The sequence below is a fragment of the Hipposideros armiger genome, unplaced genomic scaffold (genome assembly GCF_001890085.2).
Source record: "Hipposideros armiger isolate ML-2016 unplaced genomic scaffold, ASM189008v1 scaffold_145, whole genome shotgun sequence".
Taxonomy (NCBI): domain Eukaryota; kingdom Metazoa; phylum Chordata; class Mammalia; order Chiroptera; family Hipposideridae; genus Hipposideros; species Hipposideros armiger.
In genome coordinates this window covers 2537224-2556919 of record NW_017731495.1, presented here as the reverse complement: position 1 = coordinate 2556919, position 19696 = coordinate 2537224, and the positions used below count along the sequence as shown (strand labels likewise).

The 19696-nt window shown below is 35.9% G+C and overlaps 1 protein-coding gene across 1 annotated transcript in view; it reads left to right on the top strand.

The window, feature by feature from the left end:
• Window positions 1-19165, top strand: part of METTL15 (methyltransferase 15, mitochondrial 12S rRNA N4-cytidine) — a 174027-nt gene extending 154862 nt beyond the window's left edge. Inside the window, exon 6 of the mRNA XM_019650716.1 lies at window positions 18570-19165. Coding sequence (XP_019506261.1) covers window positions 18570-18580 — 11 coding nt within the window. The 3' untranslated portion in view covers window positions 18581-19165. The remainder of the gene's footprint in view (window positions 1-18569) is intronic.
• Window positions 19166-19696: the final 531 nt, after the last annotated feature.

The following is a 19696-nucleotide window of genomic DNA, read 5'->3' as shown; positions in this document are numbered from 1 at the left end:
TATCGGTCATTAATGAAACAGAATAGCCTGCTTAATATTTCTTCATTCCTGGAACGATATCAGACAGTATTTCTTCCCATATTTACTTTCTCCCCTTCTCTTGAGTCTTGTGCAACAGTGATTCACCATGTCTCATATTTTCTATGTCTTTGTATTTCTGTGTTACAGCCTAGGTAAGAACCTTCCCTGGTTCACTAAGTCTCCTTAAAATATATCTAATCTGTTTAATCCATTTATTGAATTTTTAAATTCACTAGTCATTCTTAAAAGTTCTATTTTTTAAATACCCTTGTTCTTATTCTTTTATTATAGTCTCGATTGATTATTTTAAATTTATTTTAAATGTTGTCAATATATGTAATTATTTCATATTTGTGCTCATTTGTTCTATTATCTCCAGTCTTTCCTATTTCATCTGCTCATTTTATACACACACATATGCATAAATGTGTACAGTGAGTGCATCTCCAGTGGGTTTTACACACACCTTCCCTTTGGGAACGCTGTGTGTGGTTTAATTCTTGTTTCTCCCTTTCTTCCCTTGTTCTTTCCTACCTAAACAAATACCAGCCAAGCAAAAAGTGTCATGCTAGGCTCTTTAGGTTGCAGAAGTCAACGACACATTTAGGCAAACTTAAATAATAAACGGTTATTATAAGCTATACATTATAAGAAGGAATTATTGGGTTGTCGTAAAAGTCATGACGCATTTTTGCAAAGAAAACCATAGAAAAAATACGTCATGACTTTTACGACAACCCAATATTATAAAGCTATTCGTTTAACACGAGAGGCAGTTATTTAAGCTGCATAACAAGGTCTCTGAGAGACCAGAAGACAACTCAGGGTTATTCAGGACTCTAAATGACTTCGCTACTAAACTATCATGTTGCAGTCTCAACAGGAAGCATCTGTGGCTCTCTGCTCTAGTAAATTACCATGATTTTGGTTTGGCTACTCTGTCTCTAACTCCTACGATTAACTTTTTTCTAGGGTTACTAGTTTCTGTTTACTCAGATCTTTTATTTATTGTTTTTACCATTTTGTGGTGTCTACTTTCTACTTGTATATGCTTTTACTGTGTGTGTTTTAGTTTCTGCTTCTTTTGTCAATTGCTTCTGTCTCCTTTTGCACTGCCCCATCTCTCTGCCTGGGATTCAAGCTCCCTAAGATGGAGGACCTAATTTGTGCTGTGGTTATCCCTAGCTTTTCCTTATTTGGCAGAGTTTTACACTTGTTCCATTTAAAATGGTGGCTATTGGATCATAGGGATTTACATAGTGATAGCATGGTGACAAGGCTTAAGAAACTGCCTAAGACAGTTTCACTCCTGTAATAGAGTTTTTCCTCAGGGTTGTAATTATTTAAACAATGCTTCACAGTAGAAGTACTTCTTAAAATTGGCTGTAACTAGTGGTAAGTTTATTTTTCCTTTAAAAAAAGTTCATCTACTTATGTAAACAAAATGGGTCCTGTAATCCATGTCCTTTTTAGTAATCTTTTTGTTGAGATAGTCGTATAACTATTGTATAACAGTTTTTCTAATGTATTACTAAAGCATGATAAGATGTACAGTTTCCCAAAATCAAAATCTCTGGTGGCAATGAAACCACCCCGCTGTCCATGAACAATGGCCTTATTTTGAGACCCTCTCCTTCACCCCTCCCTTCCACCAAATATATGTCTACACTGAAACCTCTTCCCTTCTCTCTATAATGTCACTTTTACTGGGTTTATTAGATAGATAGATAGATAGATAGATAGATAGATAGATAGATAGATAGATAGATAGATAGATATAGATAGATACAGACAAACAGACAGACGTGGCTCTGGCTTGGACCACATTTCTAAGCTCTGCCCTCACATTTCCAGTGGCCTTCAGGGCATCTCCACCTGAAATTCTGTCAATACTACAATCAAAATGTATAATATGAGAACTTACTTATCTTCTCCACTAAAACCATTCTTTTCTTTCTGGATTTGTTGTGCTATGGTAATACTTAGCTTCCATTCAATAGTTGCCAACCGGCTGGCTGACCGTACACATCTGGCTTTTGACTCATACCAACACTGGTGACTAACAAGCCCCCTCTTGAGACTGTTCTGGGTTCCCAGCCAACTTGATTTCTTACGTGTTTTATCCCTAACTATTACTAGCCCTGGTCCTGACTACCTTCTACCTCATCTCTCCCCAGTCAGTGCCCAATCCTGTTACCCTTTCATCTTTGCTTTATTAACACAGGTGTCTTTCACTTTGTATCTTTAACGGTCCCCATGGAACATTGTTCTTGTCCATTTTCTTGGGAATCTTGCAGCACCATTCCCCCCACCCCACCCAAGGTCCAGATTTTTATCACCACTCCCTGGCCACGTCCAATTTCCCCGAGTCTTAATTCCTCCTCTGCTACTAAATGCCTATAACTCAAGACAAGCCACTTTTTCTCTCTGGTCCCAGTTTTATTTTCTGGCACAGGAAAGGTTTATCAGACCACCCAGTCTCTAATGTTTTATTAAATAGGACAGGCATTTTCCTAGTCTCTGGCATGGAAATTTCAGAAATGTCTTTGACTCATTTCTTTCTGATCCCCCACCCACAGTTTTCCATTTGATCAGTTTTTAAATCCTGTCCTGATTGTGACTCTTGATTCAGTCCTCTCTTTTCCACACCAGCCACCACCACCGTGTATCTCTTGTTTAGCTATTACAATAGCCTCCTGAGAGGTCTGCCTGCTTTAACTCTCCCCACTCAAATCCATCTGCTACACATATTTCGGAGTGTCTGCCCAGCCCATGCTCTCTTTCCTTGGAATTGCACAGATCCCTACCAACCCCCGATACCTGATAAAGGGTTGGACCTAGGCCACCATGTTTATGCCAGGTCACCCCAGAAGCAACTGAGTGGGTCATATAAATTCGGTACTTCTTTCAAAAGATTTGAGGCACAAAACACAGAAACTATAATGATATGTTATTAGCAATGCAGAATTGGGAACAGATTTGTTTCTCTGTCAATCCAGAGCTAGGTGAACGGTATAATTACAAGTACTGGGATCCAACAACAGAGTGAAGGAAATTGGTTTGCAGAAAGAACAGAGGTCCAGAAAATGGAAGAGATGTTAGAGAGACACACGCACGAATACCCAACAGAACACATGTGTGGAAGGAGTGCTTGTCTGATGGTTTCCCCATTTCTTTTTTTTTTTTTTTTTTTTTTAAAGATTTTTTATTGGGTAATTGGGGGGATGGGAACAGTGATGGGGAATTGGGGGAAGGGGAACAGACAAGTTGCTGTCGTTTTGTTCTTCAATCTAGTTGTGGAGGACGCTGCTTCACTGGCCCAAGTTGGCACCATCATTGCGCTCTTCCCGGGCGAGGCAGATCAGTCGCCGGCTTCTGCTTCTGGACGGCCGCTCACTGCGGCTGCTGGCCGCTCACGCTGGCTGCTGGCTACACATGGTAGCCCATGGCAACCCACTGCCACAGGGACTGCAGCCTACGCCGTTGCCAGCGACTCACGGCAGCCAAGCTCCAGGTTGAACAGTTGTTCAGCATCTTAGCTGTAGAGGGCAGTGTCACTCGCCCTCATATGTGGGATCCGAACCGGGGCCCTCTGGCATCCCAAGCGAGTTCTTAACCATCGCGCTACTCGGCTGGCCCTCCCCATTCCCCATTTCTTTAAGACCTAGTGGTATTTCCTGTAGTTGAAGCTGATGTCTTTGGGTTCATTCTCTGGCCTGACTCGTTCTTTTCACACTTCCCTCTCATCATTCTCCTGTAGTCTTGCCTAACTGTTCTATCCTTTCCCCCCCAAAGATATCTTATACTTTCCTTACATACGTCTTTGATTGTGCTATACCTTCTACCTGGAAAAAGGAAAATTCCTTTCATCTCCGCTGGTTAACAATATCCCCACCCTTAAGGCCCAGCTTAAATGCTACTTTAGATTTTTCATGATTACTTCCCTGACCTCCCAAGTTGGGTGTTGTCTCTGATTTAAACTACCATAGCAGTTTACCTCTCATCTTCGCCATGGCAATGAGGCATGGCAGAATATAGACTTTTGGGTCAGACAGAGCTGCGTGCAAATCCTGTTTTTGCTTTTTAATGATCCTGTGACTTTGGCAAGTTATTTAATCTCTCCCTGCCTCGGTGGGAGAAACAGACAATAAGGAAGTAATCATTCAAATAAATAGAAAATTATAAATTGTGTAAATAGTATGAAAAAGAAGTATGGGATGAATGAGGACGTATAGTAGGGGAACCTCGCCTGGTTAAGTGTTTTAGGGAGTCCTCCCTGAAGAAGTGGCTTTTAAGCAAAGCCTAAAAGAGCAAGAGGCCAAGTGACAAGTCAAGAAGAAGATTTCAAGACAAAGAAACTAAGCATAAACAAAGGCACTGGGGCCTTTTAGTTATCTTATTTCATCACTAATATTTTCTTCTTGTTTCTTAGGTATTAATTCATTTGTCACTTTTTAAAAAATTTTCATGTTTCATGTCATGATTTGTGCCCTATTAGTAAGTTGAATTCTCATTGCCCTGTTTGTATTATGACATTTTATAGCATAACACTGATAGTTGGTAGCACCAATTTAGTGTCTCTGTTAAGCTGTACCACTCTAGTAGTTGACTAACCTTTTCGGCTAAAACTTTTCTGCAGAAACATTGATATTTCTGCTGAAATATCAATGAACCAGGACAAGCAATACTCTTTTGATTCCAGCATTTTGTTTTATTCTTTCCTTTCGATGACTTCTCTTTTTCTGCTTTCCTTGCCTTTCAACAAATTACAAAAAAAAAAGAGATGTGTGTTTGTGCATTTATATGTGTGTGTATGTGTTTCAAATTTATATATGATGTTATACATACACACACACATACACACATACATACCCACAAAGGTACCAAAAAAACATGTATACACATTTTGAGAAAGGAAAAAGCTGTACTAATTGTAATACTCAATATATACCAATAACAAAAGATGAATACCAGTAATGTTTGACTGCAATTACAAGAGATGCTCAAAGTGGTTACCATCAGCATGCAGACACTTCTTACTATGGCAAACTACTAATTGAGCATAGATAACATCTCTTAAAAATGTGAATACTTTTTTTGGCAATCCCTGTTACATGCTCATAAGAAGTATAAACTCTAGTGCAATATTGGACATCTAAGCAAATACCTCTAAAATGAAGCAGAATATTTTGCCATTCCCATTATCTCATTTTTTAACTATTCCCCCTTCCCCCTTTGACTTCTATGATGACATATTTTCCTTTTTCTCTTCCTCCTGCCTCTCTGATTATGCCTTCTCAGTACTATTTTCACTTTTCTCTGTGCCTTAAGTTTTTTGTTTGCTTGAGGGTTAATCCTTGGTTCTTTTTTCACTATAGATATGATGTTGTGCATCTACATCTGTTTCCACAGATCTGACATCATCCATATGCCCATATTCAGCTCAAGTCTTTCTTCTGAACTCTAGACCAGTATTTGCCCCAACTTTCTAAACGTATCAATCTCTTTGTCCCACAAGCATGTACATACAGTTCAGTGTTCCAGATCTCACCTTGCCTGGCGCCACTGACCCTTCCACTTTTTCTCTTTCCAAAGCACCTGACCACATTTACCCAGAAGCCCAAATCAAACCTCCAAATCAACCTTGAGTTGAAGTGAAAAGGTGCATCACTAAGATTTTATTTAAATCTGCCTCCTAAATGCCTCTTAAATCGTTCTGAATTTTTTTCTGGGTTTTACACTGTCATTGCTTTATTGTAAACTTTATTGTCTTTGCCAGCATTATTATCTTAGTCCTCTAACTGGACTTTATACCTTCATTTCTTCCAAAACCCTCTAGCCCAAGCTCTACCTTAGTTCTATGCATAAAGTATACTTACAGAGTTACATTTATAAAATACAAATCTCATAATATCACACCTCTCCTTAAAATCCTTAATAAGTTTCCTATCATCTGTAGCACAAAATCTAAAATCCTTAACATGAAAAACAAGACCTTCATTATCTGGCTTCTGCCTTCTTTTTAACCTAATTTTTCTGCCACCCTTCCCCCTCCACAACACTCCATATCTGTACCAAACTGCTCACCACCGAGGTTCCTAGAACTCATTTTCTGCTTTCTCACTTCCATTCTTTTGTATATGATCTTCCTCTGAAGCATATATTCTTTATCACTTCTTCCCCTCCACCCCCAACCCCCAATCCCTCCACTTCTTTCAAGACTAGGCTTATATTAGCATTTCTTTGGATCCTTTCTGAACTTTCCTTTTACCATCTTTCTGAAGTTGTTCACTTTTTCAGTTGATGTTCATGTATCTAATGAACATTTGCTTTATTACGTTTTGTCCACCTTATAAATTGTGTGAGCTCTTCAAAGATAGACTGAACATATCTAATGTACCTGAAATGCCTCAGCATCTATCTCTTAGGAAATGTACTAAAGGGGTCAACAAACTGGGTTAGAGACAGCAAGAACTATTGGGTCAGGGAGATTTGAACTGTCTCTGTCATTTACTAGCTTTGTAAATTTGGACATTTATTACCTTCAATGATTCTCTATTTCTTCACCTGCAAATATGGATGATATTAAATCATAGATGATAATAACTGCCTCACGGGATTCTTGCATAACTAAATCAGATAATGTATTTCAAATGTCTAGTAGAGACCAATCTCTAATAGATAATCTATTTTTAACTTTTGATGATTGAATGCATAAGAGTGAGTGAGTGAGTGAGGAAGACATTTGAACAAATGCTGTAAAACTTTTTATAAGTGATTCACCAGGAAAGACTTCCTGTACAAGCAGCAGCTGTTTTGCTCCTTCAAGGGATGGTTAAGATGTCAGCAGGTAGTGATGTAGCAGTCAAGAAACGTGGACCTGAAGCTTGGGAAGCAGTGTGAGAAAGGGCTAAGACTGGGGACGCTTTCCCTTTTTTTGTTGAAAGCATTATTCAGTGCTATTCCTTTAACCTTCTCCCCCTTTTAATTCATCACATTGAAGAATTCTTAGGATGGGCTGGCTGCCAGCACATTGAAGGTGCATCAGCATCTCATTAGGCAGGTGACAAGTTAGCCCTCACATAGTGCAGTCTAGGCTTGGAATTTAAAAAGAGAGTATACATTATTAATAATAATAATATAAATTGTTATTAGTGAATGGACATTTCTCTTGTTTATTAGTATTCAGTGAACCGTTTTAGAGATAGCATACAATACAATGCTTTTGAAAGCACTACATTTTTTTCCTAAAAATAATAATAATAATAAAGTGGTAGCTTTTCTGTAGTCCACTGGAAAGGATTGGCCTAGACGTCTATGTGCTTCAGGTATCTAGCTCAGAATTTGAAGCTGAGAATGATAATCTGGCAGGTACGATTTATAGGTTGTTGACTTCATCTCTGTACTCTTTAGATGGAAAACGGACTTCGATGACCGACTGAAATTATTAAGCCAGCATGCTGTATTGCTACACTGCTTACCCATTTTTCTTTATTCGTTTTTTTTTTTTGTTTTTTTTTTAATGCATCATCATCTTTACATTGTAGTCGGGGTTCATGTCTCTGCATTATGTTGTGTCACTGAGCAATGGAAAAAGAAATTAGTTTTGGAATTTTTACAAAAACTCAGATTCAAATTTCAGCCCCTCTGTTTACTACCTGTGTGAACTTGGATAAGTTCCATAGGCATTCTAATTCTCTCTAAGATAGGGATAATGGTTCTGAACTTATAAGATTGCCGTGATGATTAGAAATTACCTTTTTAAGCTACCTGTCCTTATGGTAGGCATATGATAGGCCCTGACAAAAGCTAAACCACACAAGAATTTACCTCACATAGAATCTACTACACAAATCCATGTAAAAAAATAACTAAAATTCACAATCATAGAGAAAATATGATATTTTTCTCTATTTTATTTTTATTTATTTTATTTTATTTTATTTTTAAATTAGTTTCAGGTGTACAACACAGTACAATAGTTATACTTTTTACTCCTCAAAGTGACAACCCCCCTCCCCCAATCCACTGCCCCACTCTCCCCCCCCATATCATACGTATCTATTACAATTTCATTGACTCCACACCCACACTATACTCCACGTCCCATGACTATATATACATATATTCACTTATAGTTGACATACGATATTATTCAACATCAGCTTCAGGTGTACAGTGCAGTGATCAAACCTCTACCCAATCCATGAAGTGGTCTCCCTAACAAGACATGTGACCATCTGACACCCTACAAAATATTTACAACATTATTAATTATAGTCCCCGAACTGTATTTCACATCCCTGTGGCAATATTGTAGTTACCTATTTATGCTTTCTAATCCCTTCCCTTTCTCCCTCATCCCCACCCCCTACCACTAGCAACCATCAGATTTTCCTCTATATCTCTGAGACTATTTCTGTTTTCTTTGCTCGTTCATTCAGTTTCTTAGATTCTACATATAAGTGAGATCATATGGTATTTGTCTTTCTCTGACTGACTTATTTCACTTAACATAATAGTCTCTAGGTCTATCCATATCGTTGCAAATGTTACAATTTCATTCTTTATAGTGGAGTAATACTCCACTGTGTAAATGTACCACAGTTTCTTAATCCAGTCGTCTACCAATGGGCATTTTGGTTGTTTCCAAGTCTTGGCTATTGTAAATAGTACTGCAATAAACATAGGGGTACATATATTTTTTCAAATTAGCATCTTGGGTGTCTCTGGATAGATACCCAAGAGTGGAATTGCTGGGTCATACGGTAGTTCCATTTCCAGTTTTTTGAGATACCTCCATACTGATTTCCATAATGGCTGCACCAATCTGCAGTCCTACCAACAGTGCACCAGGGTTCCCTTTTCTCCACAACCTCGCCAGCACTTGTTTGTTGATTTATTGATGATAGCCATTCTGACCGGAGTGAGGTGGTATCTCATTGTCATTTTTATTTGCATTTCTCTAATGATTAGTGATGCTGAACATTTTTTCATATGCCTGTTGGTCATCTGTATGTCCTCTTTAGAGAAATGCCTCTTCATATCTTCTGCCCATTTTCTAATTGGGTTGTTTGTTTTTTCGGTGTTGAGTGTTTTATAAATTTTGGATATTAACCCCTTATCAGATATATCATTGGCAAATATCTTCTTCCATTCAGTAGGCTGCCTTTTTGTTTTATTGATGATTTCCTTTGCTGTGAAAAAACTTTTAAGTTTGATGTAATCCCATATGTTTATTTTTTCTTTTATTTCTCTTGCCCGAGGGGATAAAATCCAGCAGTCATTTATGATAAAAACTCTTAGCAAAGTGGGAATAGTAGGATCATATCTCAATATAATAAAGGCCATATATGATAAGCCCACAGCAAACATCGTACTCAATGGGGAAAGGCTAAAATATTTCCCCTTAAGATCAGGAACAAGACAAGGCTGCCCACTTTCACCACTTCTAGTCAACATAGTTCTGGAAGTTCTAGCCACAGCAATCAGACAAGAAAAAGAAATAAAAGGCATCCATATTGGAAAGGAGGAAGTAAAATTGTCATTATATGCAGATGACATGATACTATATATAGATAATCCCAAAGACTCCACCAAAAAACTGTTAGAACTGATAAATGAATTTAGTAATGTAGCAATATACAAAATTAATACTCAGAAATCAGTTGCGTTTGCATACACCAATAATAAATTATTAGAAGAAGAAATCAAGAAATCAGTCCCTTTTACAATTGCTTCAAAAACAATAAAATACCTAAGAATAAATTTAACTAAAGAAGTAAAAGACCTGTACTCAGAAAATTATGAGACACTGAAGAGAGAAATCAAAGAAGATACAAATAAATGGAAATACACACCATGTTTATGGATACGAAGAATTAATATAGTTAAAATGTCAGTACTACCTAAGGCAATATATAGATTCAATGTAGTTTCTATCAAACTACCAAGGACATTTTTCTCAGAAATAGAACATAGAATCCTAAAATTTATATGAAACCATAAAAGACCCTGAATAGCCACGGCAATCTTGAGAAATAAGAACAAAGCAGGAGGTATCATGCTACTCGATATCAAATCATAATACAAGGCTATAGTAATCAAAACAGTATGGTACTGGCATAAAAACAGACACATAGACCAATAGAACAGAATAGAGAGCCCCGAAATAAACCCATCCATATATGGTCATTTAATCTAGGACAATGGAAGCAAGAATTTACATTGAAGTAAAGATAGTCTATTTAATAAATGGTACTGGGAAAATTGGACTGACACATGCAAAAAAAATGAAAATGAACCACCTACTTAGACCATATAGAAGAATAAATTCAAAATGGATTAAAGACTTAAAACCATAAAACTAGAAGAAAACATAGGGAGTAAATTTGCAGACATTACCCTTAGTAATATTTTTACTGATTTTTCTCTATATTAAAGGCATTTTCATTTATAAGTCATACATTGTTAAGAAATTCAAATGTAAACTTTAAAAAACCTGTAATATCACTCTACCACCATAACACAAATATTAAAATTTTGCATATTCCCTTTATCTATTTATTCTTACATTTTTTTTCAATTAAAATATTGGGTTGTCAGAAAACTCATGACGTATTTTTCTATGTTTTTTGTTGCAAAAATGCATCGTGACTTTTCCAACAGCCCAATATTTGAATGCATATAATTTGGAATTTTTTTCACTTAATATTTTATCATTAATTTTTATGCCAGTATACTACACATATATCAGTAAGAAATACCATAATTTATTTAATCATGTTCTCATTATTAGATACTTGGTTTACCTTCCAGTGGAGGCTATTATTAAAAGTCATATAATAACTATTTTTGTGCATATTTAATGGATTTTTGAGGAAGGGAGTACTTCCTTTCTAGGCAAAATCTTCTAAGTGAGATTAATGTCATACATATATGCCATTAATGTATTTTAAATGTCCAGTAGAGACCAATCTCTAGTAGATAATCTATTTATTTTTAACTTTTGTTGATTGGACACATAAAAGTGAGTGAATACACACACACACACACACGAACACACACACACACACACACACACACACACACACACACACACACACACACACAGTATAACCTCAGATTGTGAGTAACTTGGTTTCCGAGTGTTCCGCAAGATGAGCAAACATTTCTAATACATTTTAACTTGGTAAACGAGTGATGTCTTGCAATATGAGTAGTTTGTTTCCAGAACCAATTATGCTCACAAACCAAGGTATTACTGTATATAGATATTCCCTTAAGCCCTTGAAACATTTATTTTTCAAAATGGATACACATCTTTCTAGAAACCAAAAGGCCTCATTGAATATTATCTGAAGCATTGCTCCCAGAGCAATTTAGTAGGATAAAGCAAGGAGAAAAATAAAAGATAGGAGGGAGCAGTCCAATATTAGAATTGGATGTGGTAGAAAAAACAAGATATTTATAATCTATGTTTTCATTAAAATCTATATGCTATTGACTCTTGGAGAAACTGATCTTTTATTCTGTAATTCAGTTAGATAATCTATTAGCCTTTCAACAAACCTGTTATGAGCAAAAGGATAGCACATAATCCCTTCTGGAAGCTTATGTTTCAGTGGGAGGGATAATTTTTTTTTTTTTTTAATCATTGTCATACAGTTGAGAAGTGTTCCATTGCAGGTTAAGTTTGCTACAGGAAGGCAGGCAACTTTACCTTGGAACATGAGGATTAGTTATGAGTATGGTCTGACCTCACAAGAAAAAAAAAGAAGCATTCTTAAATACCTTTTCCTGTTGCCATCTCCCAACTCCGGGAAGGATAAATGGCCCAATTCTGAGAGCAATACTGCATGCCCTGTAGACTATTCCTAAAGGGTCAAATAAAGTATCTTATTATGGGTCTTAAATATGTTAGAACCTTCTACTTAGACTTCTGCTTTGTGTTCACAGCGTCTAGAAAATAGGTCCCAATCCCTTCATAAAGGTTCGATAATTAAATTCAATATTGATCACTAAATAAGTAATAGGAATCATGACTCAGCTTGAGCTATCTCACCTAGACTAAGCATTTTAAGACAGGTAGTTTAGAATAAATTTTATTGAAAAATATCCATCCTGTCCTTTAATTCTGAGCCATATTTCTTATTTCATCTCAGCAGGTAATGTTCCTTGTTACCTTTTCTGCTCAGGCCTACAACTTGATTGTTCCCTATTGTATGAGGATTTGTAAGCCTCAGCCACCCATAGTGAGACCATGTTGTCATCAGTCTTAACTTGGTAGGAGCTGAGGATTAGATGAGACTCTGAAGAAGTTTAAAAAGAGCCTCACTGAGTAAAGCCAATTTTATCCAGAACGATTCAAGTTCACGGATTTTAATTAACAGTTTGAAATTTGTAATATTACTTGAATTTCAGATGAGTGAGAACTTAACACTATATTAAAGGAGCCCAGGCAAAAGGACACGAGTTGCGTCACAGAGACTTATTAAATGTGATAGAAATTCAACAGACGAATGCCGGCAAGCAGGTGCAAGAGCTGAATTAATTTTTAAACCCTACCACTCAGGGAGAATTGCAATGCGTCACATCGACAGCCACAGCACATTGCTAATTTCATTCACAAGCTTAAAAATCTCAATACATTTGAACATGTGAATGTATTAAATTTTTAAAAGTGTAAGTAGCATAAGGGTATCCCAGAACTAAAAATGATAATTTCTCTCTGGGACTTCAAGTCATTTATCTAGCCAGAAGCATGGTGTTTTTTTATGAATGAAATCTATCTTACCACTTCCACAAACAAATTGTGTTCTATTATTATATGTAGTGCCAACTGTTACTAAGCAAGTTTTTCTCTTACTTTTAATATGAAATCCCTGTGAGTCAGAGGAGGACTGAGCACTCACTGATGTACTTTCCAACTTCTATCATGTATGAAGGGGTTCTTGATCCATGCTTCTGATGGTGCTAAGTGGTAATGATACTCCTGAAGTTAAAACAAAAAAACAAAAAAACAAACACAACAAAACACAACTAAATGAATGCAGAGCTTTTTTGGTGGTTTCATTAAAGGTGGTATGTTATAAGCTGAAAACTCACTGAACTCAATGTTTTCACCAGGAATTTGGAGTTCCTGATGTATCTGAGAATTTGCTAGAAGGCCTAGAGCATTTCCACTTAAAACTGCACATGCACACAAAATCTTACAAAGGTTTCCGGGAGCTCATGCATTTCCACATTCAGAATACTGTTGATGGTACATCTTGATCTTTGTCTGAAACTAGGAGAGTATCTCTTATTTAGTGGATTTCGACTTGGGAATGGAGATATAAAGGAAAATAAAAAGTTTTTGGACCTTTCACAGCCTGGTAGAGATTAATAGTCAAATAGTGTAGAGTGGTAAATAGTTTGATGGAATATATACGAACAGGTCATTGCAAAAGCTTACTAGGAAAGATGGCACCTTAGTGATTATTAAGGATGAGTAGACGTAAAATATAAGTAGAGGGAGAAGAGCATTCTAGACTGAGAATAAGAGCAAGGAGCATTGCTCTGACATTGCTAAAATTGTGTTTACAAGAAAAACATAAAATACATGGAAAATCTTTCATTCTCTCAAAATTACTTAAGAAGCTTTAAAGAAAACATAGAAGGAGCTGGGTTTAATTTCCATGATTTTAGACATCTGATCCCTTTATATCTAGGTGTACACAAGCTTGTCACCTCATTTTTCGTAGCTGGAGAATATTAAGCACTCATTTTTTGAACATGAAAACAATGGTAAAGGGCCTCCTTCCTGGCAAGCAAGCCCAGTATACACTGCATTGGATGAGTCTAGATTCTGTATCAAAAACAGGGTAATCACTACTTGCCCACAAGTCTTTTGATAATGGCACCAGTAGCAACTGTTTCTTTTTTAAACCCACTATCAAGAAAACTGATGAAAAAGAGAGACAAATGCATGGTCTAATAACCTGAGCTAACAATACATCATTTTCAATAGAACAAAAAGGACAAAAGCCAGAGGTATTCATTACCGTTCCCAGGGTAAGAGACCAGGGCAGTTGCCGCCTTCACCAGATGCGAAGTCTCGAGGCCTGACAATACACATCCCCCCAAGGGAAATGTGGCAAGAAAGCCAAACTCTTGCAACTTGATGCAAAGTGGTTTGGGTTCCATTACAACATCTCTCAGTAAAAGGCTATTCAGGCTTAGAGTAAAGATTCCACACTGGTTTTCTCCCAGAAAACGAGATTGTTATATCAAACACCAGACATGGAATCAGAGCTTCTGGTAATCACTCTAAACCATGTGATTTCATCTTAACTTCCTTAAATTCTAATCAGGAAAAAGGAGATGATATGGTTTAGTAAACATACCATCTTAAAATTGTTCCCTTGTTTTGGGCACACTTAAAGACAAGACAACCCTCAGGAAACTGAAAAATTACAAATTATTTAATAAAGTAAGTTAGTTTTAAATGAACTAATGGTGATCTGGACTTCCCAGAGTATGTTTCTTGGATGAACTAGCCAGAAATGTTATGCCTTTTCCTGGAGAAGTGAGGTACACTCTGTATTACAAGAAAGGGGGTGTAGGGATGGACTTCATGTTAAACAGAGCTGAGTTTCCATTTGACTCCCGTGAACTTGGGAGAAGACATTTAACCCCACAATTTTTCACCTTTAAGTGGAAATGAGGATATTTACTTCTTACCTCCAGAATTACTATAGAGATTTTTAATAACATGAGTTATGTAGAAAGTGATGAACACAAAACCTACTTTTTGTGTTATTGTCTCAAGTGTGTTACCCAGAAAACATTGCATGGAATAGATAGTTGTTATTAAAAATTAAAAGTTTCTGTTTCAAAAAGCTTAGAAATGCTAGGTAAATCATTATCTTCAGAGCTTCACCATGCTAATGGGCGCTGTGGGTCTACCAAAGATGATTGTTGCTTGCTGCATTTCTCAAACTCACTTGCCAACAGAAACATTGGTGTTTGGCTGGGAATGGAAGGTGCTATAGTTCACGAGGTCTCTGTTCCCCAGAACAGTAGTTTGGAAAATATTGTCTATATGTGGGTCAAGATTCCTTTTTCTCTTTTCCTCTTTCTTAATAGTGTGTACAATCCTTCTTTATAGACCTTTTCCCAATATTTACATGTCATTCTCCTCATTGAATTTCTTGAGGGCAAGAACTGTAGCTTCATAAACGTTTTAATCCCCAGTGTTTAGAACATTGTGCATAACAAATATTGGCTAAATGAATTGTGTATTATTGTACAGGATGTGATTACTGAATGTTACCAAGTATTGTTAGTGCCAGTTTTTATCTAAACAATTTCTAGTAGCCTCAGATTCCATTCATTTAATAAATGGACTAAATATACTGGAGTTTTCATAGTTATGAAAACAAAGGGCATGGTTTGAAAGGACTCACAAATGCATTTTATCCTTGTGGATTTATGCTTAAGAAAGTAACCAGTACAGAAAGGTTTGCTCCATGAAAACTAGAGCAAAGGAATAAAGGAATACAGAGAAAAATAAAATTGTGCTTAAAATGGCAGAATATACGTTGTATACTTAGGTGGCAAGAGGAATCTAGAAGTTTAATTATAGAATATAATCTGGCTCGGTAAATGAACGTGGAAAGTTTAGGTTAATGAAATTAGGGTTTTTACAATTCTTAGCATCAGTTATTAAATGGTCAATATTGAACTAAAAATAATAATAAAATAAATGATTTCTCATTTCTATGCCATGCTAAGTCTTCATACTTTTAGGGCCTAAATACTACTTTGTAAAGTTAGAGGTGTACCATTAATTTGTATATGAGAAAAATTTTATACTTCATTTTGGATGCTGAGGTCTTTTAATCTGATGCCTAAATCCAATATACATTACTCAGATGCTTCAGAGGTTTTCAATGGCCTTCTATCCCACCAACTCTATTAGTCTAGAATGAAAGTATAATTAGTTTGTCAGAACCTTCAAATTAATATATCAGATTCCCTCATCACCTACTCCATTTTACAACTGTGAATAATAAGTAGATAAATGTGTGAGTGACATTCATAAAGTGAATAATTTATGCCAAGTATATGCTAGGTGTTCCTAAACATTTCTTTATTTGATTAGAAGTGTTACCATCTCATCTTCCAGTAGGGAAACAAACTCAGAAGTGTTATTGCCCCACATCAAACAGTCATACAAAGGTAAAAGATGTGATCATTGAACACATTTTCTACTTTCTAAAGTTCAGTGCCAATTCTACTGCATGTTGTCTTAATATAAGTAGTGTCATTTCTTACGCTTTTCCATAGGGACACTTAAAATGTGTATGTATAAATGTAGTACTTACAAATAGCCTGACCATGACTTAGGTGAAGACAACTATTAAACTTTAATGAAGGACATGTAAAATATTAATGGGGATACTATGTCTCCTGGATGATTTCGGTATTATGATAGTGTAAGTTTTATCCACATCAGTTTAGAAATTTACTATAATTTCAATCAAAATATTTATTAGGATACACTTTATTGTTTCTAATCTTAATTTGGAATAATAAATGTGTGAGAATACCCAAGAGAATTTCAAAAGAAAGATAATGGTGGTAGAGGGACTTAACCCCCCTGGCTGCAAAATGTGCTGGAAAGATAAAAAGAAGTGATCATCTGGTATTGGCAGAAAAATGGAGAAACTCATCAGTGGAATACAATTGAGAAACAGAAGCAGGTCTGTTTTCATATAAAAATGTAGTATGTCATCAAAGTGGTACTGCAAATGAGTAGGGCAAAGAATGTACTGTTTTATAAATAGGACAATTAGCTGTAGAGTTTTTTTTTTAATGATGTTAGATCTCTATCTCATACCACACTAAAGAATAAATTTTCTGTGAATTAAATATTTAAATGTAAGAAATAAAACCAGAAGTATACCAGAAAAATATAGAGTTGATCATCTATAATCTTGGAGTGGGGGAAGCCTTCCTAAACTAGATAAAATTGAAAAGACATGAAAAAAAGTCTATATAGAAATGTTTAATTTTCTATATGGCAGAAAAACTCTACAAAGTAAAAAGACAGTCATGATTCAGAAAAGATATTTGCAACTATATATGAGAGACAAAAGGTTATAATCTTTATTTTATAAATAGCTTTTCCAAATCAATAAAGAAAAAAGCAACATCACATTAAGAATATGGACAAAGGGTTTATTCAAGGAATTCATAGCTGAAATCAGATGGCCATTAGATTTGAAAAGATGCCCGCCCAATTCTGCTAATTGCCAAAGAAACGCATGTTAAAACAACTGTAAGCTATTATTTGCCTACTATTAGACTAATCAAGGTTAAAAAGAGTGATAGTTCCTAGCACTAGTGAGGATGTGGGGAGATGGACTCTCTCATATACTATTGATGGAAGTAAATTGATACAATCTGTTTAGAGAGTAAATCTGGAAGTATTGATCCAAATTTAAATGGGCATAAGTAGCCTTTGACTTCACAACTCTAATCCTACTAGTACAGGTTCACATACAGCTACAAATGTTTTTCCTAGATTGTGACTGTCTTTTTACTTTGTCGAGTTTTTCTGCCATGCAGAAATTTAAATGTTTGCTGCAGCATTTTTTGTGATATCAAAAATAGAAAACATCCTAAATATCCCCATTGCGTTGACAATAGGAGCTCCACCAGAGCAGAAACCGGCTGTCTTAATTACCATTTATCCCCAGTTAGGTGGTACTATACTGGATACTGCAGATTGTTAAATGAACAAACGAAATGAATTATAGTGCATCTATATAACTGAAATTACTTTTTAAAGTGAGGTAAGTAAACAGCAAGGTGCAGACCATCCTGGTCTCACAAAATATATGTACATTTATATATAAAATGTCACGGGTGTCTATCAAGAAAAAAGTTAGAAAGTAAGCCTCTTGGTTGTCTCTAGGGTGGAATTTTAGGAGTAGTGACATTAATGTTTTACTTCATATACAACTGGTAAAATATATTTTTGCTTTTCTTTTTGTTTTTTAACAATGATATAACTTTAAAGTACAAATGGCAATCATTTTTTCAATGCACTAACTCTTCTTGGTGCAAAGAATTCATAACAGTGAACAAAGTCTATTTTCACTGAGTGTATACGCATATTCTGTTGGAGGAAGACAGACGGTAAACAAAGGAATATGTGTCCTTGATAAGATATTATGAGAAAAAATAAAACAGTGTAAGGAGACTCGAGTAGAGGGTGCTATTTCATAAGTGTAGTCAGAGACTTCCTTTCGAATTCTGTGATGCCTGAGATGAGACCTGAATGAAGGAGGGAGTAAGCCCTCCAGGCATGTGAAGGCAGATATTCTAGATTCAGGTGAAAGGGCCCAGACAGGACCATGCCATGGTTCAGTGAAGAATACACAGGTCAAGGTCAGGAAATGAGGTCAGAGACATAGTAGCGCTAGTGAGCAAAGGTTGCATATGACATAGGAGACATTTGGCCAAGATAAGAACTTCAGTTTTTATTTTATTGATAGGAAGACACTAGACCTGGTGAACAGTGGAATGGCATGATCCAAATTTTGTATGTAAAGGATCAGTCTGGTGGCTGTGCAGAAAAGATGACAGCAGTGGAGTTGGTGAGAAGTGGTGGGAATTTCTGGACGCATTCCGGATAATAGAGCCATAAGAATTTGCTGATATGAGAGAAAGAAGAGTAAGGATATGAAACTTTCAGGAACCTACAACATACCAATAACAGCAACCATACCTGGAATGGAAGAATGGGTGCCTCAAATGAGACAGAACTCTTTTGCAATTTTTTTGATCAGCTAGGGTCAATCTCTTATGTCACTAATTTTCCCAACATTATTGTGAGAGAAGTAAATGCCAAATAATGTCTCAAAATTATATTGAAATTAGAACTTCATAGTGTATTTACTGTACGTTTAATGTACATTTTTAAAAGTATACTTAACTTGGAAACATCTTGATAGTAAATGTATATTAGCTTTGAATTTCCTTTAGTCAGTTTTACTGACATAATCTTGCTATTTTAAAGTATTAGGAGTTTGGTTATTTTGAAGAACTGAGAAACCTTGTGGTTTAGGATTTCATAGGCATTAAGTGAAATAAAGCTTACATAAAGCCTCAACAATATTGTGCATGAATCTTTGGGGGAGAAGAATAAATCACTGAAGATCTTCATGAATTGGTTTAAGCATGAATTTCCAAATTTTACCATTTCTTTCTCATGTCTTATTTTATTCTTTAAAAGAAATATGTGGAAATAAAATTCACTTTATACATTTGCTCATTTCGGATCATAAGGGCTTGGAAGCTTGCATTTCTTAAGGTTAAAATTATTTGCAGGTTCTCCATTGCATGTGCAAATAATTGGTTCATTAAGGACATTCCCAGTCAGCATCCAGATATCACTTACCACATGCAAACAGTTGTTTGTACTGAGACAATAAAATTACTAGCAAATTTGAGAATTCAGTTGCCCCATTAAAGTTATAATTTTGTACCCACAATCACATTTGGCCAAAACATAGGATATAAGAGAGGGCCTATTTTATGACATTAATTTTACATTCCGTTCATAACGTTTCCTGTGACTAAAAATACTATGTTCTTCATTTAGTCACGTATTGATGTGATA